At 50.3% G+C, this 25,758-nt stretch overlaps 8 protein-coding genes across 8 annotated transcripts; 4 read left to right on the top strand and 4 right to left on the bottom strand.

The window, feature by feature from the left end:
* Nucleotides 1-520: 520 nt before the first annotated feature.
* Nucleotides 521-2,287, top strand: T310_1796 (D-arabinono-1,4-lactone oxidase; the record flags this gene model as incomplete). The annotated part of the gene is made up of 1 exon (XM_013475302.1): nucleotides 521-2,287. One exon carries the CDS (start codon nucleotides 521-523, stop codon nucleotides 2,285-2,287), a length of 1,767 nt encoding a protein of 588 aa, XP_013330756.1.
* A 4,527-nt stretch (nucleotides 2,288-6,814) lies between these two features.
* T310_1795 (C6 transcription factor) lies at nucleotides 6,815-7,693 on the top strand (the record flags this gene model as incomplete). The annotated part of the gene is made up of 2 exons (XM_013475301.1): nucleotides 6,815-6,869; nucleotides 7,044-7,693. 2 exons carry the CDS (start codon nucleotides 6,815-6,817, stop codon nucleotides 7,691-7,693), a joined length of 705 nt encoding a protein of 234 aa, XP_013330755.1.
* A 591-nt stretch (nucleotides 7,694-8,284) lies between these two features.
* T310_1794 (uncharacterized protein) lies at nucleotides 8,285-10,835 on the bottom strand (the record flags this gene model as incomplete). Its single annotated transcript, XM_013475300.1, has 5 exons — nucleotides 8,285-9,368; nucleotides 9,432-9,957; nucleotides 10,016-10,247; nucleotides 10,319-10,430; nucleotides 10,522-10,835. 5 exons carry the CDS (start codon nucleotides 10,833-10,835, stop codon nucleotides 8,285-8,287), a joined length of 2,268 nt encoding a protein of 755 aa, XP_013330754.1.
* A 1,270-nt stretch (nucleotides 10,836-12,105) lies between these two features.
* Nucleotides 12,106-13,107, top strand: T310_1793 (uncharacterized protein; the record flags this gene model as incomplete). The annotated part of the gene is made up of 6 exons (XM_013475299.1): nucleotides 12,106-12,108; nucleotides 12,229-12,233; nucleotides 12,280-12,387; nucleotides 12,449-12,467; nucleotides 12,631-12,657; nucleotides 12,919-13,107. The coding sequence occupies 6 exons, from the start codon at nucleotides 12,106-12,108 to the stop codon at nucleotides 13,105-13,107; spliced, it is 351 nt and encodes a 116-aa protein (XP_013330753.1).
* Nucleotides 13,108-14,913: 1,806 nt separating this feature from the next.
* Nucleotides 14,914-17,357, bottom strand: T310_1792 (Protein translocation complex component (Npl1); the record flags this gene model as incomplete). Its single annotated transcript, XM_013475298.1, has 6 exons — nucleotides 14,914-15,074; nucleotides 15,150-16,088; nucleotides 16,149-16,803; nucleotides 16,866-17,092; nucleotides 17,178-17,262; nucleotides 17,325-17,357. 6 exons carry the CDS (start codon nucleotides 17,355-17,357, stop codon nucleotides 14,914-14,916), a joined length of 2,100 nt encoding a protein of 699 aa, XP_013330752.1.
* A 551-nt stretch (nucleotides 17,358-17,908) lies between these two features.
* On the bottom strand, nucleotides 17,909-18,925 carry T310_1791 (uncharacterized protein; the record flags this gene model as incomplete). Its single annotated transcript, XM_013475297.1, has 2 exons — nucleotides 17,909-18,278; nucleotides 18,549-18,925. The coding sequence occupies 2 exons, from the start codon at nucleotides 18,923-18,925 to the stop codon at nucleotides 17,909-17,911; spliced, it is 747 nt and encodes a 248-aa protein (XP_013330751.1).
* Nucleotides 18,926-20,362: 1,437 nt separating this feature from the next.
* Nucleotides 20,363-22,073, bottom strand: T310_1790 (Xaa-Pro aminopeptidase; the record flags this gene model as incomplete). The annotated part of the gene is made up of 3 exons (XM_013475296.1): nucleotides 20,363-21,473; nucleotides 21,539-21,815; nucleotides 21,944-22,073. 3 exons carry the CDS (start codon nucleotides 22,071-22,073, stop codon nucleotides 20,363-20,365), a joined length of 1,518 nt encoding a protein of 505 aa, XP_013330750.1.
* An 892-nt stretch (nucleotides 22,074-22,965) lies between these two features.
* Nucleotides 22,966-24,598, top strand: T310_1789 (Endosomal SPRY domain protein; the record flags this gene model as incomplete). The annotated part of the gene is made up of 3 exons (XM_013475295.1): nucleotides 22,966-23,389; nucleotides 23,461-23,766; nucleotides 23,823-24,598. 3 exons carry the CDS (start codon nucleotides 22,966-22,968, stop codon nucleotides 24,596-24,598), a joined length of 1,506 nt encoding a protein of 501 aa, XP_013330749.1.
* Nucleotides 24,599-25,758: the final 1,160 nt, after the last annotated feature.

Here is a 25,758-nt window from a genome sequence, read left to right as displayed (position 1 = left end):
GCCTTATCAGAGGCGATAACGCCTGCAGCTGTTTGCTCTAGATTGAAGACCTTCGCATGCGTCGCTATCTACCTGCAATCACCGGAGATTACGCAGAGGGCAGCACTGGTGTTCCATGCCTCCGCACGTGGGGAACGCGACACGCCACCAACGTCTGCGTTTCGACGAGAATCGGAATCGCCCAGGGGATTAATTATCATTAATATCGTTGCTCGTTCTTGGCCCGCGTTATCATTTGCCCTGCTGACTCTCGGCAGGTTCCGCAGCGAATCCCGCGAGTCTGCTGCCCCACTGCCGGCTGATGCCATTTTGCATCGCGATCACGGCCTGAAAAATTATTGATAATCCGTTGCAACCGCCATCATGACCTGCTCAACGTTAGCTTGAGCTGCCTGTTCCTTTCGCTAGTTTTTTTCTCTTCTGTTCTCGCGCTTCCTGCCCTGCGTGTCGCTCGCTGTCTCGACCACTGCCGCATCATGTCTTGAACCTGCCTGCACTCTTGCACTGTTTTCACCTCCCGATGGACCCCGCCATCGCTCGCGAGCTCTCGCGGCTCGACCCGACCGTCCCTTTTCGTGCCACCACCGGCCACGTACACCACACCTGGGCAAAGACCTTCTTCTGCCTGCCGGAACTCTACATTCGGCCGCAGTCGGTTGCCGAGATCCAGAAGGTCGTCACTCTTGCGCGTCGCTGCCGCCGTCGCATTGTCACCGTCGGCAGCGGCCATTCGCCTTCGGACCTGACGTGTACCTCGTCGTGGCTGGTCAACCTCGATGACTTCAACCGCGTCATCAGCATCTCACAGGAGACCGGTATCGTCACTGTCCAAGCAGGAATCCGGTTGAGGGATCTCGGCGTGGAGCTGGAGAAACATGGGTGGACTCTGCCGAACCTGGGCAGTATCGACAGTCAGTCGATCGCAGGCGTCATTGCCACTGGCACCCACGGCAGTTCTCTCCGTCATGGACTGCTGTCGGAGTGCATCGTGTCTTTGTCGGTGACTCTTGCCAATGGCCAAACCGTGCGCTGCAGTGCCACGACCAACCCGTCGTTGTTCCGCGCCGCGCTGGTCTCCCTCGGAGCGCTGGGCATTGTCACAGAGGTATCGCTCAAAGCAGAGCCTGCATTCCGGATCGCCTGGGAGCAATCCATGCACCCGTTATCGAGCATCCTGGAGAACTGGTCCAAGGGGCTGTGGACGTCTCATAGATTTGTGCGTGTCTGGTGGCTCCCGTATTTGAAGAGGGCAATAGTCTGGCGCGCGGATAAGACTGATCTTCCCCTCTGCGCGCCTCCCAAGACGTTTTATGGTGGCAAGCTAGGCTATCACATCTATCACAATCTCCTGGCGCTCTCCAACTGGTTCCCACGCATTCTTCCGTGGGTGGAATGGTTTGTTTTCGGCATGCAGTATGGTTTCAGACCCGGTGCTAGGGTCACCAGGGCCGTTGAACCGGCCAGGGAAGGTCTCCTGATGAATTGCCTCTACTCCCAGTTTGTGAATGAATGGGCTCTACCCCTCGAGAAAGGTCCGGAAGCCATCACTCGTCTGTCAGCGTGGATCCACGGGGACCTGGAGACGGCCCGCATCCCTTTCAGCCCGAAAGGCGTCTGGGTACACTGTCCCATCGAAGTGCGAGTTTCAGACTCGACCGTGTCCAACTCCCCCCGTGCCTACCTGGATCCCACATGTCGGGATGGACCAACTCTTTATCTCAATGCCACCCTTTATCGCCCATACCTACGAGACCCTCCTTGCAGGGACCGCTACTACGAAGCCTTTGAATGGCTCATGCGGGATTTGGGCGGGCGTCCTCATTGGGCCAAGAACTTTACCGGGATGACCAGCGCCCAAGAGTTGCGCGACATGTATGGCGCCGACATGGATGAATGGCTGAAGGTGAGAAACGAGGCTGACCCTGATGGCATGTTCGTTGGAGAGTGGCATCGACGGAATCTCCTTCTGCCGTCCGTTCCTGATGGTGCAGCCGCAGGAGCAGCTCCGGACAAGAAGAACGTCTTGCCGCTCGAGGAGCGGGAGCAGGCTCGACGCAAGTTCAAAGGCCGTGGCGCAGGAGACGGACTGGAGTGGATCGGCGATCGGCGATGGAACAAGGACCATACCGATCGTCAGCCTCACTCGTCATCACATCCTGAAAAGGCTTCACTGAGCGGAAATGTGATCGATGCCCCTAGTCCTCCCATGACCTCGGCCAGTGAGGAGAGTTTCGACCTCCTGGCGCATGGTGAGGCGAGCATTGTCCTGCCGGCTTCGCAGGGTTGAAGTATTTGAGTTGTAGTTCTAATCGATCGTCAACAATCGTGTGCAGTTTGTCTGCATGTCGTCTAGGGTCGGGTGTTTGCTATGTCAATTGTTACTTAGTAACTGATTGGGAGGGGTTGTCTGCACAATTGTCCGCAGTCTTCTATTGCGAGAGGGACGTGGGGCTTTTGCGGTATGACATTTATCGTGCATGAAGAGCACTGGGCGTTCATCAAATGGAGTTGTGGTTGTTGTGCCATCCTCCTATCATTATTTGCTGTATCTCAAAGAATAGAAAGCAAACGCCGTTCGCCGGTCCTCGGACGGAGAACTTATCCTTGATCTAATACTCGCCCTATCAAAAAATGCCTATTGTGCTGGCTCCCCTGTCTAGCCCATCTCACTTGTCACACCTCTCTCCTCTTAGGATAGCCCTGCCTTTTTTTTTGCCCCATCCCCAAAGTTCTCAGTGCCCATTTCTGTACTGCTTAGCAATGCCCAGATTTAGTTCACCACCCGCCATGACATGGACACTTGGCGCCTGCAGGTGTGGCTCCTGCGGCCTGCGTGAGTTCTCTAGACTCGCCCGCTCCCTGCAAGTGGTTTTTTTGTACCCCTGCCTGTCAACTAAGCCTAATCGAGAGGGATTGTCTTTCGGATGGAGGTGGACCGTTGGTATTCGTGCGATAAAGATTCCTGTTCTTCACTCCGAGTTGAAGCCTCGCCGTCCGGGGCATCCCTGCAGGTACATACATATGTTACTGTACTTCATCCAACTCGCAGTCCCAGTCAGATACGCGGTCCGTCAGCCTGTGAGGGATGGATAAGATTTCCTGGCCAATACGACAGAAAGAACATCCCAGACAAAGACTTGGCAGGAGAAATGGGGGAAGAAAAAAAAACTTAACTGACTCGCTCGAGTCCCGCAGGGCAAACCCGGACTTGCCAATTGTTGAGGCTAACGAACTTACTACTACTTCTTCTTCTTACACGAGCTGTACTGTACATGTACTTACTGTAGGTAGTTCTCGGCTGTCATATCACCTTCCTAATCCATGATCGCAACACAACCCCGGCAGCGCCTTGCTTTCGACCTTGTCACCGCCATCCTGGACAGGCCTCTGACACTTCGTCTATTGATTGAATTTGAGGGGTTACATCGGCGCTAAAAGCAGCAAGGTAGAGAACCAATCCTGTTGTCTTCCAACCATTCTCCCCCTGGTTGGTTTCTTTTCTTGTCTCGCATGTCGCACAGAAGAGAGACGAGAGAGAGGCAGAGAGAGGGAGGAGGTACCCGGAGAACGGACGGCGAGAGGAGGCTGAATGAAATGAAATGAAAAATCCCTGTGGCATGGACGCAATCAAGACTCTGGGAGAGAAGTAGGAGAGAAAGAGAGACCGAGAGAACCCTGCATACATATTCAGAGGAAGTGAGGGAGGGAGAGAGAAGAACGGCGCGATTGGTTTTTCCTGCTGCATGCATGCATCATCACTTTCTTGCATACGAATAATCAATCATGTACTGTACAGTATTCTCGTGAGGGGAAGGGGAGGGAGAAGAAGAGAACAAGCTATTCATTTACGTATCAAACCTTGACAGACAAGCAGACAGACAGCCCTGCCTGCCTGGTTGCCTTGTTGTTGTTGTCGTTCAGTATTCAAGCATTCAGTGGTGATGCCCGACAGATATTGTCGCACTTGACAGGTTCAAACTGTTCGTTCCAGCATGTCATGTCTTGGCTCAGCTTGTTCTTCATGCTGCCTCATTAATAATAAATAAATCAGCGATAATATTGGCGATAGGTCAAGGAAGGCTGTCCTGTACGGAGTATGTACATACATACGCAGTAGCCGACCAGCCAGCTCTCAGTAACTAAGCCGGGTCGGGTTATGCTGTTGAAGAGTTTCTGTTCGATTCGATTCGTCAGCCATGGTGATTCTCACTCTCTTAGTCAGAAAAAAAAGAAAAGACAAAAAATAAAGGGGAGAAAAAGAAAGAAAAAAAAGAAGAAAGATTGACGGTGCAGCCATCGTTCAAAGGGTACTATTAGTAAAGATTTCCCTAAAAAGCTGGAAAAAAAAAGAATCACAAAGTCAAAAAAAAAAGCGGCTTAATAATATGCACAGGGTAAATGGTAAAGGGGCTTGTCAACTCCTTAACCCTATAACCCTATGTGGATGTGATAGTATGCTGGATGTGTCCTGCTTGTCTAATAATGAAACTCTGAGGGATAGGTATGAAAGTCAGGGCTGAAAGATAATAGAAGACGGGTCGGCCCGCCGGACAATGTACCCGCGGCAATGAAAGAGGGGGCGAGACAGCGAGCCAATGCAGCTAAGGTTTCTTTCTAACCCATCCAAGATAGATCGACTATTAGTGACACTCATGCCGTGCATTGAGTTCAACACTGTCCAGGTGACATGACATGACATGACATGACAGGTTCGACCAGCTTGATTACCTGTGATGTGTTACCACAAGCCCTGGCTCAGCACCTCTCATACTGACCTGTTAAGGTTCAATGTTCTTTTTGACATCATTGTCCCATCAAATTGATACTTTGCACCGGACTTTCTCCTTTTCTCTGTTCGGTCTATAGCCGAACCTGTCCTCGATATGCATACTACCACAGCCCAATAGAGCGGCGCCGGGGTCCCATGAATCAACCCTTTCTGTCTCTTTGTTTCTGGCAAACAGTTGCCTTGATCGGTGGAGATTGCTGGATAACAGATCAGCAGAAAAGAGCCTCGTTTCGGCATCCAGGAGCGGGCCCCGAAATCCGGAGGATGGACCCGTCAAGGCTGTGATGGATTCTCCCCCATGGAGAGAATACGTACACAGACTTGTCGATCGTGGCTGTGACAAAGCCAAACAGACAAAGACCCCAGTCTTCGCCTACATGTCATGTGACAAGGGCGAGAATAGTCACAGTTGCGAGGCTGTACGATTGTCTTTTTCTTTGTCTGGCTCCTTCCAAGGCGGTCCTTCAACATTTGTTACCATTGCCCTTCTGCTGCCGTCCAAGCCAACTTAACCCCTCCCTCGTGCATATGCGTTCTTTGCCTGCGAAAACTATGCTATATTAGTCTTGGAGCAACTATCGGACACGGAAAATGGCTCTAGGTGGGCAAAAACGTCGATTATTGGTGATTTTGCTCGCTGAAGAGGACTCTGTTCGCATCTCTTCGTCTTGGCTGCAATTGGAGAGCTTGCCTAAACTTTAGACTGCCAGTCACGAGAAGCATGGGGTGTCCTCGCTTGGGTAGACACACACTGACTGAGATGCTATCCTTGCCCAACCCGGGTTTAATCGGTTCGCCTGTCCACTGAACATTCGTAGGCACCAACCACGCAATAAGCAAGAATCGCTATTGGAGGTCTCCAAACAGTCATGGAGGTGAGAAGACCATTCTCCAGGTCGGGCTTCTGTCCGTATTCTTGCTTCATGGTTCATGATCCCTCATGTCATACGTCATAAACAATGGTAGTCCCTCATCGGACTATCGGACCTTGGCCTGCCGTACACTCTTAGGTCAAGGGCGTATCCGAAGTCCTAGCTGGATCAACTTAGACCTGAAAGGGGCAACAAAGCAGCGCCCGTTCTATGCCGCTGAAGAGTCCTGCCAGAGAATTGTTGTTTGACGAGCGCCCCTGTACTCTGCATTGAATTATATGCCTAATCGGCTCGTCTACCGTTTCGTTCGTTCGTCAGCAGACCGTCAGCAGGTCTATTCCGATATGCATGTAATTCCAATTACAAGGATATTGACTTTCTCTTCGACAAGAGACCGGCCTTCATCCACTTAGACGCCACACCGAGCGCCCACCATAAACCGCTTAATGCGGCGCCCAATTCACCCTGTACAAATTGCAGGGATCACAAGGGGATCAGGCGAAAGAGTGTGTAGCAGAATTCGCTCGATTTGGGATCTTTTTCCACGTCAGAAACGAGAATGTGGCAGGTGGCCGTTGGCGCTATGTGGGAATCCCAGGAGCGCGGATCAGTCGTCCCAAATAACTTGCTGCGTAGTCGCATGTCCTTCTCATTATTCAATGACGCTTCCTTCCCCGCGCTTCGTCTTTCTGATTTTAACTCAGTTAGCAATGCGGTTCTTAACGGCTTGCTTCAGTGTGCCCCAGAACAGATTGTACCGTGTCTTGCGTGAAGAGCTCACCACTTTTCCTTCTCCACAGGCAAACAATTCCTGATCAGATCCCAAACCAGATGTCCAGGCCACCGAAGCTTTACCCCAAATCGGCTATCCCAGGGTTTACGGATAATATTAGTACGCTTGGTGGTGTGATATTGCCGTTCCCAAGCTTCGAGCTGTCCTCAAGCTCTGGGGAGGACAAAAATCCCCATCGTGTTTTTAGGACCAAGAGGAAGCACGTCCTCAAAGCCTGTGAACGCTGCAGAGTTAAAAAATCGAAGGTATATTTTCAGACCCTCAGCTGTCATCGAAAAAGCTGTTGGTACCATTGAATTGACATGGGGTATCTTCAGTGTGACGGCAACCAACCCTGTAACCGGTGCTTGACGTACAACCATGCTTGTATCTTTCGCGATAGGAAAGCGACACAGGCAAAAGTCTATTCCAGAGGGTAGGTCGTCAAGGTTTCTGGTCTGGACGGTTTAAGAGAGTGTTGAATGTTGACGCTAATGGCTACTCCCGCTGCCTTCCAGATTCGTTGAAATGCTCATATCCCACCATGCCACGCTTGTGCAAGCACTCCAAAAGCTCTACAGGCGTTGCATAAACATGGAAGGATTTCCAGGCGCACCGCTTGAAGAATCGGCCAATGGCCACCCTGCGACCCACGCGATCTTGAGTCGGTTGGGTCTGATCAAGCATGCAGAAGAGGCGATCCATGATCCTCAAGAGATCCTCGCGGAAATCAGCGAGTATTTGAAATCGGTCCTGACAGCAGCCGACTGCATGGAGTCCACCGAATCCACTGAACCCAGCGAACCCACCCTGTCCGGCGATCCGTCTCCAGAGCCGGGAACGCCGCGAGACACTTTGGAACAACAGTTGGTCTCACCAACGTCCGAGAACCACAGCATGTGGGATCTGCAGGCCATTCCACAATCGTTAACTGGTTCTTTTCCCATGTACGACTGCTTGGAGGTCATGCCATCGCAACAGCCAAGCATCTCGCAATCGATGACCGGGATCTCGTATCAGGAACCGGTCCTGCCTTCGCATATTGTCGAGAACAACGAACCCTGCAACTCAAGATACAGTTTCGGTGACATCCCTTGTCAGAGAAACGACCATTCAGCAGCTTTTTCATGGCCTGTCCCATATCATGATGCCGCCAACTTGCTTCCTAACAATGATTATCGGATTCCAGTCCAGGAGCAACAAGCTTGCCCGACCTCACACTTGTTCCACAGCTCTGACGCAACTAATCCCAACAGATAACCATCACAAGGAGTGTGAAAGCTGTCGCATGCTTCTTTGTTAGCGTTAAATATGCGTGAAAATCCCTGTTTCTATTCTATGAACAATTCATAGTCGTTTAGGAAGGAGTGAGGAAAGAGAGGGGAGTTAGATAGGAGGTGGTAAGCATGCAATCACTATTCCATTCAATATATATCCTTGATCAGGTTGAATTACCTGCCATGAGGTATATAGCCGACCGCGTGTGGGAAAAGAGGCAATCATGCCATTTCAAAATTCCTCAGATTCTCTCTTTTCGGTCGTTGATCGATGCAATTCCATCCTTGGAAAATCCAGATGCTGAAAGATGACAACCTGAACACCTTCTATGGGTTATATATAGACAACAGACAATGAAGAATGATGTCTAGAACATCAAAATGACAAATTTTGGCTGCAAACACCTGTCGATATGCAAAATGGCTCCCTTGTATATCAACTGCCGAAACAATGATGAGAACAATGTATCATGATATGTTGTATTTCTTTCACGAGGTCGATCTCTTTCTCGTCTATTTCCATCTTTGCGCACAAGAAACGGCAGAAGAAATGACTCTATCGACTCCCGAGATTCTATAGTCCCAAATATCCAGTATGCTGAACAAGAAAGGTAGTGTCTTCCGAGGCAAATGATGAAGGTAGAGACGTGTCTGCTGGAACGTAAGGAGTAAGCATGCTAGGATCTTTCCCAGCATTTGCCAAAGCCAGCTGCATAAGACGGCTATAGGCGAACCACGCTCGCCTGGCAGGCACACTGTTTTCCGATAGAGCCTTTAACCACCGAATTGCCTTGACAGACTCTGCTATCAATTGCTCAGCATCCGACGGGCGCATACGAGCTGCTTCTGGTAAAATTTCCAGCCCGAAAATTACGCCAGCTTGGACAACAAAATGGAGAACACACCACCATGGAGTAGAGTCATACACGTCAGGGACAGTCCCGTCATCTGGCAAGAGCTTCAATAAATCTCTCGCAGCTTTTCTGCATTGCTCTACGGCTTCTGCATTGAAACTTCTCGATGACTCTGACTGAAATGTCACAGGATTGATATTACGTGTCTTGCACAGACATGGCCAATTGATTAGTATTCTTGTGCTGTAAAAACGAAACGCGAGATACGAACGTTCCCTTTGTGCCTGCGACGAGCGATCTGACTGCCCTGCAGACAGCCTTAAATTGACCGGTAAGCTTAAATGCCAACGATCCAGCTTTGCGTTCAGAACGCTAATCACTTGCTGGACTCTGGCCCAAGCCTGGATTATCATGCGGGGATTGTAAAGCTCCTCCAGGACTTCCGCAACAATCCTATCAAGGTATAGACAGGCGGTAAAGGTGCTCCAACCAGTAGAAATGAAACTCCTTGTTCCTTCAGGAAATGTGGTTCTCGACATGGGATTTTGAGAAGCAGCCTGTGACAAGGCCTGAGGATTGACTGCTGGATCAGCAGTTTTGGAGAGATGGCCAGTTGTGAAACGACTCTGTAAAGCAGAGGGTCTCCCGGTCCAGACACACAGAATTTGTTCTAAAGAGCAGATGCACTGCCAGACTCGAGCCTGGCATTCGCGTTGGGTCTCCGTCGTATCAGGTACTGGATCAACCAGATGAACCGCACGAGCTTGCGCATACCGAATTGCAAGTGCAACGGCACTCCATGCCCTAGATTCGCGTTGAAGCTTAGCTCTGTACATGCAGTGGCATGGTTGTCATGGCTTGTTCTACCTGTTCATCTGATAGCTGGCAAGTAAATATATGCCACTGATGGTCGTGCATTGCACGTGATCCATGGTGGGAAGGTCGAACATTTGAGTGGGTTCCTGGGTCAAGATCCGTGACCGGAGGAAGTACAGAACATGATCCTTATCACTCCCAATAAAGGTTGCTTGATATCCATAAAGCGCACCCAGTGCAAAAACCAGGTTGAGCATGGCAATCCAATGGATGCTGCCGCCAGGAGGATGTCGTGTCTCGAAATACGATTGATACTGGGCGATGAAATCGCTCTGTGATAGGACGGGAAAGAAAGGATGCACGGTCGAGAAGTATGAATGGACAAGCATATCGGCTGTTTCTCGAGGAGGGAGCTGGAACGCGTCGACATTTTCGCCAAATACCCCGAAATCAGACACGTCCAGGTGATTGGCGAAGTAATCACAACCCTCCATCAGAAGTTGATGGAATTCGTCGAGACTGCTGGCGCGATTCATGTTGGTCAGCGTCTGCTGGAGTATTGACTGAAGTCCGGAAACTGCAATTCAAGTCAGCTGACAGCATGCGCCACGGGAACGGCAGGTGCGAATCGGCACCATTTGAATCCAGGGAAGTCACAGTCATTCTCATCGATGCCTCTTCCATCCATCGAACAGGTGACGACCTTCCAAGAAATCCAGAAGGCCCAATGAAGCCCGGACCATCTTGCTGTGCTGAATCCTGGAACTCAGGAGAGCTCGCGCTTGGATAATCCTCGTCGTTCACATCTTCTCCGGACATAGTTCCTTCTCCAGATATCGCAAGGTCGGTCTCGTGCAAAGGATTGTTCTGCTTGACGAGTCAGTCGAGTCAATCAAGAAACAAAAAGGTTTATCGTCGATTTTGATCTCCAAACACACTTCTGCTATGGTGTTTCTAACAACCTGCTGTCGAGCAGGATCGAGACTTGGAAGAAGATCGATCAGAAGACTTTCGTACAGCGTCACTTTAGCAGCTAAATTTTTCGCATTCCTGGCAGACAGCATATACACTCGATTTTAGCAATAGCGGTAAGGCCACATTTAAATTCACCTCGCAATTTCTGAAAACGTCAGCAGCTCACCTCTTCAGCTTTTCTCTCTTGCCGTCCGCATAAGAACAAACAAGTCCATGGTCCCTACAACGAGAACAGAACGGTTGAGCTCCATCACATTTGGATTTGCGACGTCGACATGGTTCGCACGCGTGGCTAACCCTCTGACGTTCACTTGGGACCAACGCCTTCACTGGAGTCGGCCGCTGGAGTCTTGGAATGGGGACCTTGGATTCGGAAGAAGTCGGTGCTGAGGCCGGCCCTCCTTCTAGAGATCGCGGACTAGGGACACTCGGGTAATAGATCTGGGATGGTCGCCTTTCATTATTCCAGCCTTCATCCATGGTAAACTCGAGCGAACCAGTGCGGTGGTATTCTGGTTCATCAGGACTGGATATATGGATATTCTTCCGCTGTCCCGGCAAAATGGAACCCTTTGAGTTGATTCGAGACCCTTTGTCCCGCAGACAAGCCTCTTCATTGCGGCATATTCATGATTATGAGGACCTAACGGCGACTATGGCATGCATGGCTATGGCTCACCGGCCCAGTTTCGTGTGGAAGTAGTGGGGCATTCGACAGCCGATTAAGGAATGCGGGCGAGAATCCGCGTCAACATGGCAAATCGCGAGGTGGGAAGCGTCGGCCAAGTGGACTAAATGACTTAATATCTATCATAGTGCAGCCTTGTTGATCTAGTGACGCTGCTGAATGAGGTGTGTGGCGCCTTTTGCTTGAGATACTTACAAAGTATAAAGGTTTGACGTTATTGGTGTTCTGCTATGCATCAGGACAGAATCGGTACTCAGCGCAATCTATATAGGGAAAGTGGTAATTCTTCTCTCAGATGAACGAAATGTCGCAAAAGGTCGAGCCAATGACAGGCTGCAGAACGGAATATTATTGCCTAGCATCTTTCAATTGAAGCTTAACACTGAGATGTCATTTTCCAACGGATAACGATTGTTCCAAGCCGGGGAAGACATCTTTGGTGACCTGTAAGTGGGCTAGTGAAAAGACCAGATTTTGCACGTTGGCTGCTGGTGAAACGCAGTCCCAAGAGCTGATAAACACATGTTCTGTACACTAACTACACAACAGTCTCATCCAGACGAGAAGGTCAGCAACGACAATGAGTGCAGTTAAAAAAAAGAGAGAGAGAAAGAGAGGATGCCGTTCCCCGTTCTCCGTCTAGCTTGTGGGATGAGACTTGTCAAGGTCCAATACGCATCAGACGGTAGTACTTCACCAGGAATTGGCTGCAACTGTCTTGCAGGCGCAAGCGAATTTGTTGAAACTACTATTGTCCCAGAAATGTTGCAACCTGGATAGGACATGATATATAATTGAACCTGGGCAGATTGACTGCAAAAAGAAGCCTTGCGGCCCGCTTCAGCCTTTACAACAACACGAAAAATGAAATCTGAAACAGGTTCAATGGAGGATCGCATGGTCTCTCAGGAAACGGGAAAGCCTTCTCAGTCGTGAGTCGCAACGGACTCTCCAAGTGGCCCAAGAACGAGATCTCATGCGAAGGTGGAGCAACAGCGGCAGCAATATTAATAACCCATCCTGGTCTTCGGTCTAGGTACTCCGTACGGAGTATGGTTAGCAATGGTTAGTTGTCCATAATCTCGGTACAAGGACCGCGTTCGGAACGCTGGTTGGTCGGAGGGCCAGTTTCCGGGCCAATCTCGACCGCGTTCAATTTTGGAGAGCAGCTAACTTCCCCCACAGCGGACGTAAGTTGATCAATCCATGGGTTCCCGACTGACTGAAAAAATCAAGAGAGAGCAATCGCCGAACCAGTCCTCCAGCTGAAATGCTGAATGCCACGCAAAATCAGACAAAGATCTCTTTGACCTATTTATTGGCTTCCATCGACGATGCTAATTCGTGTGTCCTTCACTAACATGAAGAGCCCAACTTGAAGGAGATGTATCTGTTTGGTTCCTAGCCCCGCAACTGCCTGGTTGGTAGGTATTTAGAGACACGTCGGACAGCGGTCCATCGGACGGACAAAGCGTCCTCAGATGATGAAGTACTCTGTACGATTGCCGTCGTCTGGTTGGTCTGTGTGTTCCCTGCCCCTATGTCCTGTACTTTGTTGTGAAATTGAAAGAAACAAATACAAAGTAGTTATTATATGTCGCGAAGGATACCAGGGTAAGTGTACCTGAGGGGTCCTGTGTTATGATTTCCTACTTAGCGAACTATTAGATCGACTGATGGACGGTGAAATTTGACAAAACTGGTTGTATCTTGGGACATGCCTACATGGATCGATTCATCCGTCCTGACATCATGGCGGCATGTGACCATCAGCACTAGACACGCCGGTGCAAGCGAGAGTTTGGAACGACATGCTGCAGAAGGCACAATCCCCGCGGCCCACGAGGAAGGTATTTACGATTGGATCCTGGTTAGGGTCAAGTATATGCCGGTGCCTCTAAGGCTACTTATGACCCGCATTATCATACCAGTTTCGGGCCGCCCACGATAGACGGGGCACAAGAGCGGGCCGTCAGTCCCATCCACCGTTGGTTAACCCTATTTCGGGATGGAAATGACGGTGACTCGGGCAGTCCTAAGGTGACAAGGTACCTACCTACGTAGGTAAGTAATTTTCGTCGTCCTGCTTGACTTGCCCTGCAGAATTTTTTTCTGTTTTCCCTCCCAGTGGGCAACGAAATGACAAGTGGATTGAAAGGGGCAAAAAAACAGGGCAAAGAAAAGAAAAAGTGAAATCCAAAAAAAAAATCCAAACTCCATTAGTCCGGTTCGAGGCCTGGTTTTGGATACCTTGCAAAAATGCTTATTCAGCATTTCGGCCGCCTAATTTGGATGCTGGAGGTAATAATCAGTGCCTTAGGTACTGTACAGTACATGTACCTACCTCCTAGGGCAGGTGTCTCCTACTGGGCAATAATCTATGCGAACCTTCCTCTTTGTCGGCTACCTACGGAGTAACTTGTCGCCAGATTTCCGTCCTAATGTCATCACCTGGGTAAGTAGGTACCCAAGGTTGGGTACGGAATACCTGGTATCTGTTCGGACCGATATCTTAGCGCAGAGCAGGCTCTTTTGTCTTATGGATGTTTCCAGTGCTTTCCGCTTCTATCCCATATGGATCTGAACTTTAAAAAAAATCCAAAGGTTGTTTGTTCGCATTGATTATTATAGGAGGAAGTGGATAGGGCAGAAAGCAATAGTACCAGATAGGTACCTGATCACGGCTATCGATCTTTTTTTTTGTTGGACACCCTTGGAGCGAGTCTTTCCCAGTTTCCTTTCCCCCCTCTTCCAACCTTCACCGCAAGAAAGTTTACTTGGCATGACGCAAATGGATCCTTTTTCCAACCAACTAACTCTTAGACTGAGAGGGGGGAAAAGCATCCATGAAGTACGTGACAGCACACACAGACTCATCCTCCAAAGCTGAAGCCCTTGCTGGATGTTGATGCTATTCCAGATGAGGTAAGCAGTGGTCTCGTCAGTCGTCAGAGGGCTCCATCCATGGAACAATTTTTTTCGAAGTGCCCACCACTACCGAATTCCACACATTGTAATACATACAGATTAGTTGTATATACTAACGATCGATATCATTCCATCCCGTTCCGTTCAACGGTGCGTCCGTTCGTTTCCGTCATGCCTTGTCTCATCCGTCTCGGTAATATAAATAGTATAATAATCCACAAACCAACCAACAACCACCTGCTTGATCCTCTTCTTTCTCTTTCTCCCGGCTTCTGTCGTCGAATCAATTGATTGATATCTTTCACATGGCATCTTTTCGCCCCTTCCCCGTGGCGATCAACAGTATACTCTAGTGAACTATCACATACTTATCTAGGTAGCAGATTCAGATTCAACAAAGAGATTCTAACGGACGGGCAGGCTCCCGGAGCTCTGCATCCAGGTAGATACATACATACCTTACATACATACATAGTTATCTAGCCAATAATAACAACAATCTGTCATCTCCCTGCGCCTGCCCCCGTTGACACCGGGCCAGATTGTCGGGTTCGATTATTCGATGCTACCTCCCGGTGAGAACCCAGATTTCGGGTTCGGATCAGACCAGCTCAGCTTGACAGGTATTATATGACTGGACTAGACCTGCTGGGATCAGATGTAAAAGGGGCAAAAAAAAAGCTTCCACTGCAGGAAAAAAAATACCGAGCACCAAGCAAACAAACTTCAAAAAATATATGCCATCACAATAGTTAGAGCAAACTTGCCATTATTGAAAATAAATAGTACAGTACAAGTAACGATAAACCCGATTCAACTCTGCTTTGGTAGGAATCAACGGATGCTAACCCTAAAACTTTCGACAAGCAAATACGATATCCTCATGCAATACAAATCCTGTCCTGTTGCCTTTTTTTTTCTTTTTTATTTTGTTTTCCTTCTCTATTCACCATCCGTATCTGTTTCAGTGTCTGTCTCGCTCGTGTCGTCGACATCACCCTCCGTATCGCTCTCTTCTTCCTCGCTAGATTCCTCATCCGTAGGCTTCTTCTTCTTCGGTGGTACGCCAGTCTTCAGAGCCTGCATCTGACCGGCCAGAGAATCTGCAAAAGAGAATCATATTAGGATTTTTCCTCTTGCCTCATAATAAATGCGGACTATTTTAGTTCGCAACTTACCTTCGTCCGGTTCACTGATGTCGTCTTCCTCGTCCAGAGCAGCCGCCTTCGCAGGATCATCCACACGAAGAGTAATCTCCATCTTCGTGTCGAACCCGATATAACTGTCACAGATCACATGAAGCACGAACGTGTAATCGCCCACTTGCGGCGGAGCCTGGAACTGCATCTTTAACGTTTGCATGTTGAACGTTGGCTTGCCGTTCTCATCGAAGATAGGCTTGTCCAAGGTCGTGAAAGTGAAAGGAGGAACCGCGATCTTTCCTTGCTTGGGGTCCGCGAGGAAAATATGCCACTTGGGTGAGTAGTCGCGTGCAAGGTAAGGTGCATGAGCCAGGGGGGGCTGCACCCGCGTTTCCTTATCTTCCACCGTTCGCCCGTCTGGAAGCTTCACTTTCTTGTTCTTCGCAGGTTTCCGGCCAAGAAGAGCATCAAGGTCGTCCTCATCCGGATCAATATCCTCCAAATCAGCCTCATTGACTTCTGGAACATTTGTAGATCCCGGGGGGATAATTCGACCCTTAACCACCAATTGAACCAAGCTGCTAGGAGTGATAACTTTCTCTCCCATGACCTTGAAGAACGCCTTGGAAATGTCGAGAGCTGGCAACTGTTTTGCCACAGCGATGGCTGTCTCATATTCCTTCTCGGACAAGAGGCCAACACCGACCGTCAAGCTTCGTCTGCGCTCCTCAGGAAGCTGCATGTATTTCTGAATAGTCAGGTGGGTCTTAGCATCCTCGCCCTCAACCGATTTGACAACCTTTGGCGTGAAGTAAGGCAATTGCAGGAGCGGTGAAGAGCCAGGAGGGATAGCTTGGATCAGGTTTTGGGCAATGCGGTACGCTCCAATGATTGGCAGCAGGTTGCCAAATGCGAGAGCAATGGCTGTAAAGGAGTCATTTAAAGTCAGTGCAATAGACGCAGCTTCGTATTTTTCTACAGTATATTTCTCAGCCTAGATCTGCAAAAAGTCGTTGCGGGAATAGCAAAACAAACCTTCGTTCAGCGTAGCATCCTCCAGGTCGATTCTGCCCAAATACGCCCACAGCAACGCCAGGGCCTTTCTCCTGTACGAGTCATCTATTTTTCGAAGCGTCTCCCGGTCATTGGGAGTCAATCCGGATTCGCTGTCTTCAAGAACCTTTTTCTCGACCTTTGCGAGTCCTGACTCGGCTTTGCCTTTCAGCATGTCCTTGTACTCCTCTCCCGTAGAAAGGGCGCTGACAATCCGGCCGCCAAGCATGTCGACCTTATATTCTCGAAAGATATTGCCAGCGCTAGCGACGAGGACTTTTTCCCGAGTGTATCGCTGAGAGCCATACCACCACCTGCCAACGATGTATGGCAGAAGAACGCCAAGAAGAGCCCCATAGACCAACAAGACGTATTTACCGTTGCCCTCGGTGACGATCAACTTGGGCAGGGCGATGCCAATGCTCATGCTCTGCCTCCCGTCCGGGTTTCCATACTGCAAGTAGTTGTTACGGATCTCCTCATCAGTCAACGCCTTGTAAGCTTTCGTAAGCTCAACGAAGCGTTCATTGAGAGTCTCCATAGTCTCATTCTTGGAAGGATCGGGGCGGACTTTGTCCGGGTGGTATATGAGAGATAATCGCTTGTAGTGCTTGGTAATGGCTCTCTCGTCCGCGTTCTACAAGGTACAGCAAGTTAGCTACTCTAGCTTCTTCCAAGGACGAACTCTCTAAAACCTACCCTCGAAACGCCCAAGATCTCATAAGGATCCCATATCTTCGGTGCGGTCCTCTTCGAGATGATGATTAGGTAGATCATCCAAGCCATAATCACGTACCCCACAAGCACGGCAATGGCACGCTTGATCCGGCGCTCTTTACGGAGGCGCTTCCGCTTCTGCGCTTGAATGAGGTCGTCATGCTGGGGCTTGAAATCCGACTTTATTCGCGGTGCGGTACTCTCGAGTTCTGTAAGGAGACAGAACAGTTAGAGACACGCCTAGTAGCAAGGAAGAGGATCGTCTGGACGATAGAGGCAAAGCAAGAGACTCACTTTTCTGTGGTTTAAGGAGGCTGTACGTGAGAGGAAGAGTAACCAGGCTGGTGAGGGTTAGGACGAAGAATGGGAAAAATTGGCCCTGTTCAGGAAGGCGTTAGCAGTCTGGAAGCCACAACGAGTGTCGTAGATTCCGCTTTCTACCTGTTCATCGTAGTTATAGTCTCTCGAAGACATCGTGAATCGGAATCACGGCGACTTCGCCCCCGGGGACTGCAGCAGCGTCAAGGGGAAAAACGTTGAAATAAGTGAACTGCAAGTCAAAGTGTGGAGACCCTGTGCATGATTAGCAGGCAGAAGACGGCAAAGGAGCGACCACAACAAGCCGTCCGTCGAGTCAGCAGCAGGTTTCTTAGGGAATTCTAGGATTATGTGACAATTATCTGTGAGTATCGCGATCCGATTACTGTTAAGGACACGGTTCACTGCTCGGGCTCCGCAGACCGCTTTCCTCAAATGGACTAGCGTCACCGCCCCCAAGATCGTCCCGTTGCCAAGCTCTCGACAAATGAGAATATTTGTCAGGACTGTTATCTGATGCATTTACTTTACAATTTCAGCTTTCGTTTGGTGACTATTACATTGTTCCTCTGTGGAAGCTGAAAGACTAGCTGAATTAAGAAGTTTCCAATTTTTATTCCATTTCTTTTTCTAAAACACTCTATCCTACAAACCTCCACACCTCACAGAAGAGGGCAAGGCCCATTCACAGGATTCCATCACGACCTTCAAAATGACACGACATCCCCCCATCCCGTGTTCAAACCTGTGTAGGTACGACCGGTACCCCTTGGGAAAGTTTCTGGACAGCCGACTTGTCTCGTGGAGAGCTCAAGCATCAACAACATCACAAATGTCGGACGCGAGCACCACCCACTGAGCGAAAGCCGTTTCGAATCCAGGAGCATAGCCGCAGTCTGACTTCTCTCGTCGTACCGAGGGCCTCGTTGAATGACCCCGTCACGGACTGTCCTGCGTTTCGCAGAGCGCCTCGTGGCGCAAGGAGGATATTCCAGAGTACAATGGCGAGCCTTTAATGGACCAATCCGATACACCGCCCCTAGGGCCTGAAAGGCAATTGGGCAGTGATCTTCATTGCTACAAGTCACAGGCTCGGTAAACCCATGTCTCTGGTGTCGTCGTCAATCGAAGCGATGCGTTGTGGACTCCTGTGTCGCCGACACGTGCACCGTAACAGTCGTCGCAGGCTTGAATGTGTCGGTGGTTGTTTCCAGTCCAGCAAACTCCACTCCCCTTGCAATCGTCTCGTAGACTGTGATTCAGAGCTCAAGGCAGGAGCAGAGATTGCAGACCGCATAATGATACCTCCGAAGTGAGAAAGACTCAGATGACCAACAAGCTCCTCACGTGTCGATGTAATCGAGCTGGTCAAAGTATTCCAGCATTCGATAGCAGAGGCCCACGTCGTCTCCAGGCTCGCCGCCAAATAGACGGCACTGCTCAGCCTCAATCATGAGGGCTTCCTGCTGCTGTTCGCGCTCACGGTCCTGCCATGCTATGAACCGGTTGTGCCAGGTCGGGGCGGATGGTTCTAGTATGCATTCCCGATAGGTGCTAACAGGAGACAGGCTTGGAGACAAAGTAGGTGAAATGTCATAGTCGGCAGCGGGGAGGTAATTGGTGTCTGGGAAGCTTGTCGGTGGTAATGGAGGGACGACGTCGATGCTGTTGCGGTTTCGGGATCGAGGTCTTCTAGTGCGGCGTCTGTTGTGCCTTTGGCCCATGGGGTACACAAGATATTTTTCTCTTCGAAGGTTTTCTTTTTCGTGATGTCACGGAAATCAAATCGGTAGTAAAGCAGTGAACAGATGCTTTTGTGGAAATAATGGCGTAGCAGGAGACGGGACCATCATGAAGATTGGGGGAGAGGAGAGATCATCATCCCCAAGATATAGGGATGATGGTCAAGGAAAGAGGCAAAAAAGAAAAGCGATGACTCGAAGGGAGCTGGGAATTATTTATAACATAGCATTGCGTGACTCGATCAGCAGTATGAGTCTTAACGTCTCCGAAATCAGGAGCGCCGATGCTGGTTGTACGGAGCATAGCGGAGCCTATCAGGTGAGTCATCAGGCACACCATCACCCGATAGTTTGACTCAATACCCGTGATCCACACAGCCAAGTGCTCTAGAAGCACAACTTTAAAACAAATCATGTATGGGATCTTCGGGCCAATTTCTCTTTTTTTCGCCGGAGCGAATCACAGCAATTTCCTTGGCTCCAGTCCTCTGACGCAACTCGAGCTATAGCCTATAGCCTACGGATACATAGCAGCTCAGTACTCCGTACAGCAGAGACAGGAAATTGATTGACTCCAAAGGAAAAAAAGGGGGGAGAAGAAAGACTACGTGATTTCATCGTAGCATGCAATCACGTGCTATTATTAGCTCATGCCTTACGGAGAATTTCATCAGTGATTTGTCGAAAAACTGAAAGACGAAAATCCGGCAGCTTCTAGAATGTAGAATTGGAATGTTGTATGACATGGTCCATCAGAACTCTAAATTACGTGATCGGTCACAAAATCACGACCGCAAATAAACTAATTATTCAGCCCTATGATTTCTAGAACCCCACCGGGTGACCAGGGAGGGAGGCGAGAAATGTCGAAATTTTTTCTTAGGGAGATGACCTGAATCATGTGGTGGCGTGACGATGGGACAACGTGACTCAACAGTCATGCGGTGATCTGACCTGACATACAGGAATACGTGTATACCTGATGCGTGTCTATGACACGAGATGTTACTTGTAAGGCTTGACCATGCTTTTTCTTCCCCCATTTCCTGTGGATTGCATACGTAGAGCAGTGCCCGTGGACATGCCACTTGGTACCTGCATACAGGCGCAGCGTGGTACCTTGTGACTGGTTCCGGCTCGGAGTGGTCCAGTGTGAATCAACATCGTTTCGTGTCAATGCTGCCAACATTGGCACTCAACATCGCTGTTGGAACCCGCGATTGCGTGTCATTCTCTACAAAAGTACTATATTGTGTCCTTGCAGATGGTTGACTCACCACCTACCCTGTACTATATACTCAGGTAGTCTTCGTGTCCATACCATTGGCGGCATGAGCCTACGGAGTAAGAGACTCCACAAAACCGGTCATGATCGGTGAAAACTTGGCCAACCCAAGCTTCTGTTATGTACAGGTCGGGCTACTTCCCGTTTCGAATAATCTCGAGCGCCTTATCTCCCTTCGGGGCGGTTGTCAAGTTCTCATATCCGTCCGCCGTGACCAGGATATCATCCTCGATCCGCACGCCCCCCACGGGTATATACTTCTCTGCAACATCAAAGTCGATGAACTTAGACAGGGGCAGCTTTCGCGCATTGTCGATGGCGAGACGGGAAAAGTATATTCCTGGCTCGACGGTTACAACCATGTTCTCTTCCAAAGCTGGAGCTGACAGCGTGCACGGAGAACGACACGTGTCCGGAATCAACACGGAGCGATAATATACTCCTGCATCTTCGTCGTCCAACGCCATGATTGACTTGCCCGAAACGTCGTGCACTTCAAGACCTACGTGATGGCCGAGCCCATGAGGAAAGAACACCGTCGACGCCCCGGACTCGCGGATTTCGTCCACCGTTCCTCCCTTGAGGATGCCCAATTTCAGCAACTCTTCGATAGCGATGACATGGGCGAGAACATGGAGATCCAGAAACCGGACTCCCTTTCTTATCCGTCGAATGCACTCTTCCTGCATCCGTTCGACGGCGTGGTAGATGTTACGGGCTTCTGCGCTAGGCCATTCACCCTTGGAGTTGAGAGGGAAAGTGCGCGTTACGTCGGACGCGTAGCACTTATACTCAGCCCCGGCATCCAGACACACCAACTGTCTCTCTCCAAACGGCTCGTTGTTTTTCCCGTAATGCAGTGTGGCGGCATTCTCCCCCGAGGCAGCAATGATGTTATATGCCTGATTTTTGGCCCCATGGGAGATGCAGGTGTTGAGGAAGAGACCCTCGATCTCGGCTTCATTGGTCATCTTGCCAATATTTTGCAAGATGCTCTTGTGGGCCAATCCAGATATAATGTTCGCACGCCGTATCAATTCAATCTCGTGCTGATCCTTGACGCCCCGGCACGTGTCCATAGCCGGCTGCAAGTGCTTCGAGTCTAGCCGGAGCGCCTGGCCAGCGGATTCAGGTCGCTGGTAATCATGGAGAATGTAGATAGGAGCATCTGCGTTGTACTTGCGAACCCAGGTTTCAATATCCCCCGACAGCGAGGAGCGGTATTTCGCACGATCGATATCGTATCTTGACAACAAAGTCCCTCAGTCAACAATATAATCCCCATGAAATGCAGAAGCAAACCCTCCTACCTCTCCAGGGCCTCCTCCACGGTGAGAGTTGGACCCATCCATATCGCTTGGCGCAGATCAAAGTCCGGGACGTATAAGGTCAAGAGATCGTTCTTAATGTCGTAGGTCACATGGCAGTCCGGTTCGTCGACGCCAGTGAGATAGTAGAAATACCGTCGCTGACGGAAAGCAATGGCTTGATCAGAATCATCGAGGAGGATGGTTGGCTGTCCTACGAGGTAGATGAGGCCGTGGGTGGCCCCCAGCTGTGCTGCGACCTTGCGAGCATGTTGCTTGGCTGTTCTCACAACCCTTGAGTGTCAGTCAGGACGATAGCAGTAATGCGACATGAGACGAGACAGTGGATCCGACCGCGACGGTAAGAGGCGACAGGGACAACGGTTCCCGTCGCATCTACATACTAACCAGGGTATTTGTCACAGCTGGAGCCTGTCACTGTGAGACGGATTTGGTATCTATCGATGGCACGCGTGTCAATGTCGCCTTGGCGGTCCGCCGAGGCTGAGGGAGAAGTGTTCGCGCGGGATACGCCCATTATTTATTGCTTTGTCCGTACGAAGAATTGGAGATCAGTCACTCATGATGCAAGGAAGCACGAGGGAGAGAAGAACGAGGGGATTTGTTCAGGTAGTCTTGGACAAAGGGGTGAGTCGAAGCAAGCCTGGGGCGGTAACTGCAGAGTAGTTCACATTGCGCGTTGTAAGCTCGTCCTGTAGGTTGCCGGATAAGGACGAAGCGGGCGAGGCTTGGCCGTTTACTCTGTACCTAGGTAATAATACTTCTTACAATAATAGTCAAAACTCGAGAGCATTTTTATGCAAACCAGATTTCTTAGCACATGTTATCATATCTGATTCAGTGAATAGAGATTTACAAGTGGGCAAAGAGACTGCGCACTGACAGGGATATTCTCGTGAGGGAGAAGCATAGTAGAAGGAATATGGCGAGAATGATAGACCCATTGCAAGGAATATAGACAAGAATCATAGAGCAGACCCAAAGTCCCTGGCATAGACGAGCATCTCCTCGATTCCCTCGACTTGTATCAGCGAGGGTGATGCCCTTGGCCGGATGCGACAGGCCCCTGCGGAATCTGAGCGACCCCACTGCCCGTCCCGGCCTTTTGCCATGGATGATTTCATCCTGTCCGGCGCCTCCCTTTGCCGCTCGCAGACGGCGTGGCTGGTTGGGTTATTATTAGCGATCGCTTCCCTGTCACGCCTCTCCTCAGCAGCCCAGCCCATCCATCATCCATCCTCCGCCTGCTTTTCTCTCTCGTTTTTCTCTCTTTCCATCGCCTGCCCTCCGTGGCATCTTGAAAAAGTATCTCGAATTGCCGTCGCGCCGTCTATCTGGTCCTAGTCAAGCCCTCCCGTTTCCTTTGCACATCCGGTGCTCGACGTTCCGTCGTTCTTAATGCAACAGCAATGCCCCCGCATGACCCGGCAAGCTTGACGCCGGCCCTGACGACGTCACCGACTCTTCCCCCATCGCATCCCCAGGTAACCTCTCGACCAGAGTTTCGCCCTGAGGGCTTCGATCAGCCCGTGTTGGCGGCTGTAAACCCTCTCCCAGATGTCGGGGATGTCATGGTCGGCGTCAGTGGCGATGTCGGCTCGACCGGCAAGGGCATCCTCATCGGGATCCTTTCTGCTTTTGGCTCTGCCGGCGTCGCCATCGTTGTACTCGCCGTCTTCTTCTTCTTGAAGTACACTCGGCGTGGGAGGATCCTTCTCGATCGAATAGGGAGGCCGGGAGAATTCGACGATGAGCAGGCGTTTGCTCGTGAGGAGGCTGCGGCCTTGGAGACGATGGATGAAATATCCCGGGCAGAGTATCTCCGAGCCAAAGGTTCGTTGGAAGATCGTGCTGCGTGGTGAATCTGGTGACGCTGGCTGACCTGGATATTGCGATGGATGTAGCCTTTATACAAGCCAATCCTCCCGAGACGATGCAGACCGATATCTCCCTTTCGCAATTCCTCGCCATCCAGGAAAAAGGCGTATCAGCCTGGGAATTCGAACCGGAACTGGAGATTGCAAATTGCTTTGTGGAGGCACGCACGGAGATCGAGTTTTTCGATTCAGAATGCAGCGTCCAGACGAACTTGCCTGTACCCAAACAGAACGAGGTCTACTATTGGGAAGCTAAAATCTACGATAAACCGGAGTCGACCTTGATCAGCATCGGGATGACCACCAAGCCTTATCCGTTGTTTAGACTACCAGGTACATTCGTCCTTACTGTCGCGTGATCCGTAACATCAGTACTAAATACTTTCCAGGATTTCACAAAACATCGGTCGCATATGAATCGACTGGCCACAGGAGATATAATCAGCCGTTTTCGGCGACGAGTTACGGCCCCGAATTCAGTCAAGGGGATGTTATCGGGGTCGGATATCGGCCCCGATCCGGGACGCTGTTCTTCACCCGCAACGGGAAAAAGCTCGATGACGTGGTGCACGGCTTGAAATCGCAGAATTTCTTCCCCACCGTTGGTGCAAACGGGCCATGTTCCGTCCACGTCAATTTTGGTCAGATGGGCTTCGTTTTCATTGAGGCCAACGTGAAGAAATGGGGGTTGGCTCCGATGACAGGCAGCCTGGCGCCTCCGCCGCCGTATGGCAGTGAGCAGGGGAGCATTCTGCTCGAAACCGGCCGCGACGGTCCAGCACCGCCCGTTCGCGGATACCTGGGTGTTGGAAATCGAGGCGGAGGATCACATCTCGTGCCACCGACCAGCCCCGGTCCTCTGCGCTCTCCCACCGATATCTCCCTTGCTCAGTTATCGCACATCCCTTCTCATGAGGATATTGGCGAAGGATCCAGTCGAGTGGGAATGGGGGCTGCCAATGATCCCGCGCTCCTCTCGGCTGAGATGGCTATATCGAGTCCACCCCCGGCGTATGCCAGTCCGGTTATGAGTCGACGAAACAGCAACGACGGGGAGGCACCTTCTCAGGGTCCTCTCGACCACGGGGACCAACCACCGATCCCCAGTTATGAAGCGGCAGTAGGAAATCGTGATAACCAGCGGGACGACGCAGGAGAGCACTAAGATCCCATCCTTACGACCGCCTTGGTCCGTTGTGAATCTGTTGTTCTTTTCCTTTTTTTTTGGTTCTCCCCTCGTCCTCTATCCGCACCACGTATACCATATATCATGCTTTTGTCGCTCACTTGCACCTCCACGGCGGGGTTTGTCTCCAGTTCGGATTTAGCGGTCATGGCCGGCGTTTTTTCGGTGTTTCATGGTTTTTCTCATGGGTTCAGGCGGCATGGGATGGATGGGACTACGATGCGATTTATTGGGGAAACTGGGAATGCGAAATGTGATTCGTGCGATTTATCTAGGCCACTTGGGGCTATCATTTCCTGCCTGGCGAGATGTGGTCGCGCATCCGTGTACAACGCATCTGCTCGTCGTTGCACGAAGCGGATCCGGGTATACCTCGATGGCCGTATATCCCTTCGGGAAGGAAAGGAATCTTGTGTTGGTGTTTGATTACCATTGCACCGGGCTTCTGTCATGAATATGCCATGTTATTTTTTTTCTCGGTGTAGCACAAGAGACTCTACAGTGTTTGTCGTTTTCTCCTCTGTGTACATACTGAAGGGAAGGAATGCAGCAATGCTTATCTTACCTATCAAATTGCCAGGATTTATTTTGCTTCTTTTTTCTTTCCAGAAGCCGCGTGGTAAGCAGCTAGATGCACACATGCATGCGAGACCAGGATCCGATTCGGAGTTTTCTTGGGCAGATGCTCGATCGGGCATCGGGTCGCGTTCCACCTGGCCCACAGCCCCAGCCATCTGAGATCTCCAGGTGGATTTAAAACATTCTTGCTGACCACGTCATCCACTAGGTTGGTTAGCTGCTGAGCATGCAGGAAGCTAGTTAAGTCTAACGTCCATGTATATCCTGATGATGTCAGGATATGGATGTCCTATTAAAAGTATACAACTTAACGGTGTTTTTGGGGCCAATTGACACTTCACACTTCCGGCCCAGCCAGCCCTGCAGGGCTGCATCAGCTAGGGATGAACAAATTAATTTATCCCGCCCTGTGGGAGTCCTGCTGACGGCAAATCACTTGCGGTGGGAGGTATAGAGTCCTACAAAACACCAACATTCCCCGCTATAGGAAAATACCTTCAATTGCCCGAGTTTTCTGCGTTGGGAGTGCCGCCAGTCTCTCCATGCGACGAAGCCAAGGC

This window comes from Rasamsonia emersonii (assembly GCF_000968595.1).
Source record: "Rasamsonia emersonii CBS 393.64 chromosome Unknown ctg1118621760003, whole genome shotgun sequence".
Classification (NCBI taxonomy): Eukaryota; Fungi; Ascomycota; class Eurotiomycetes; order Eurotiales; family Trichocomaceae; genus Rasamsonia; species Rasamsonia emersonii.
The sequence above is the reverse complement of the archived record's forward strand: the minus strand, read 5'-3'. Positions and strand labels throughout refer to the sequence as shown.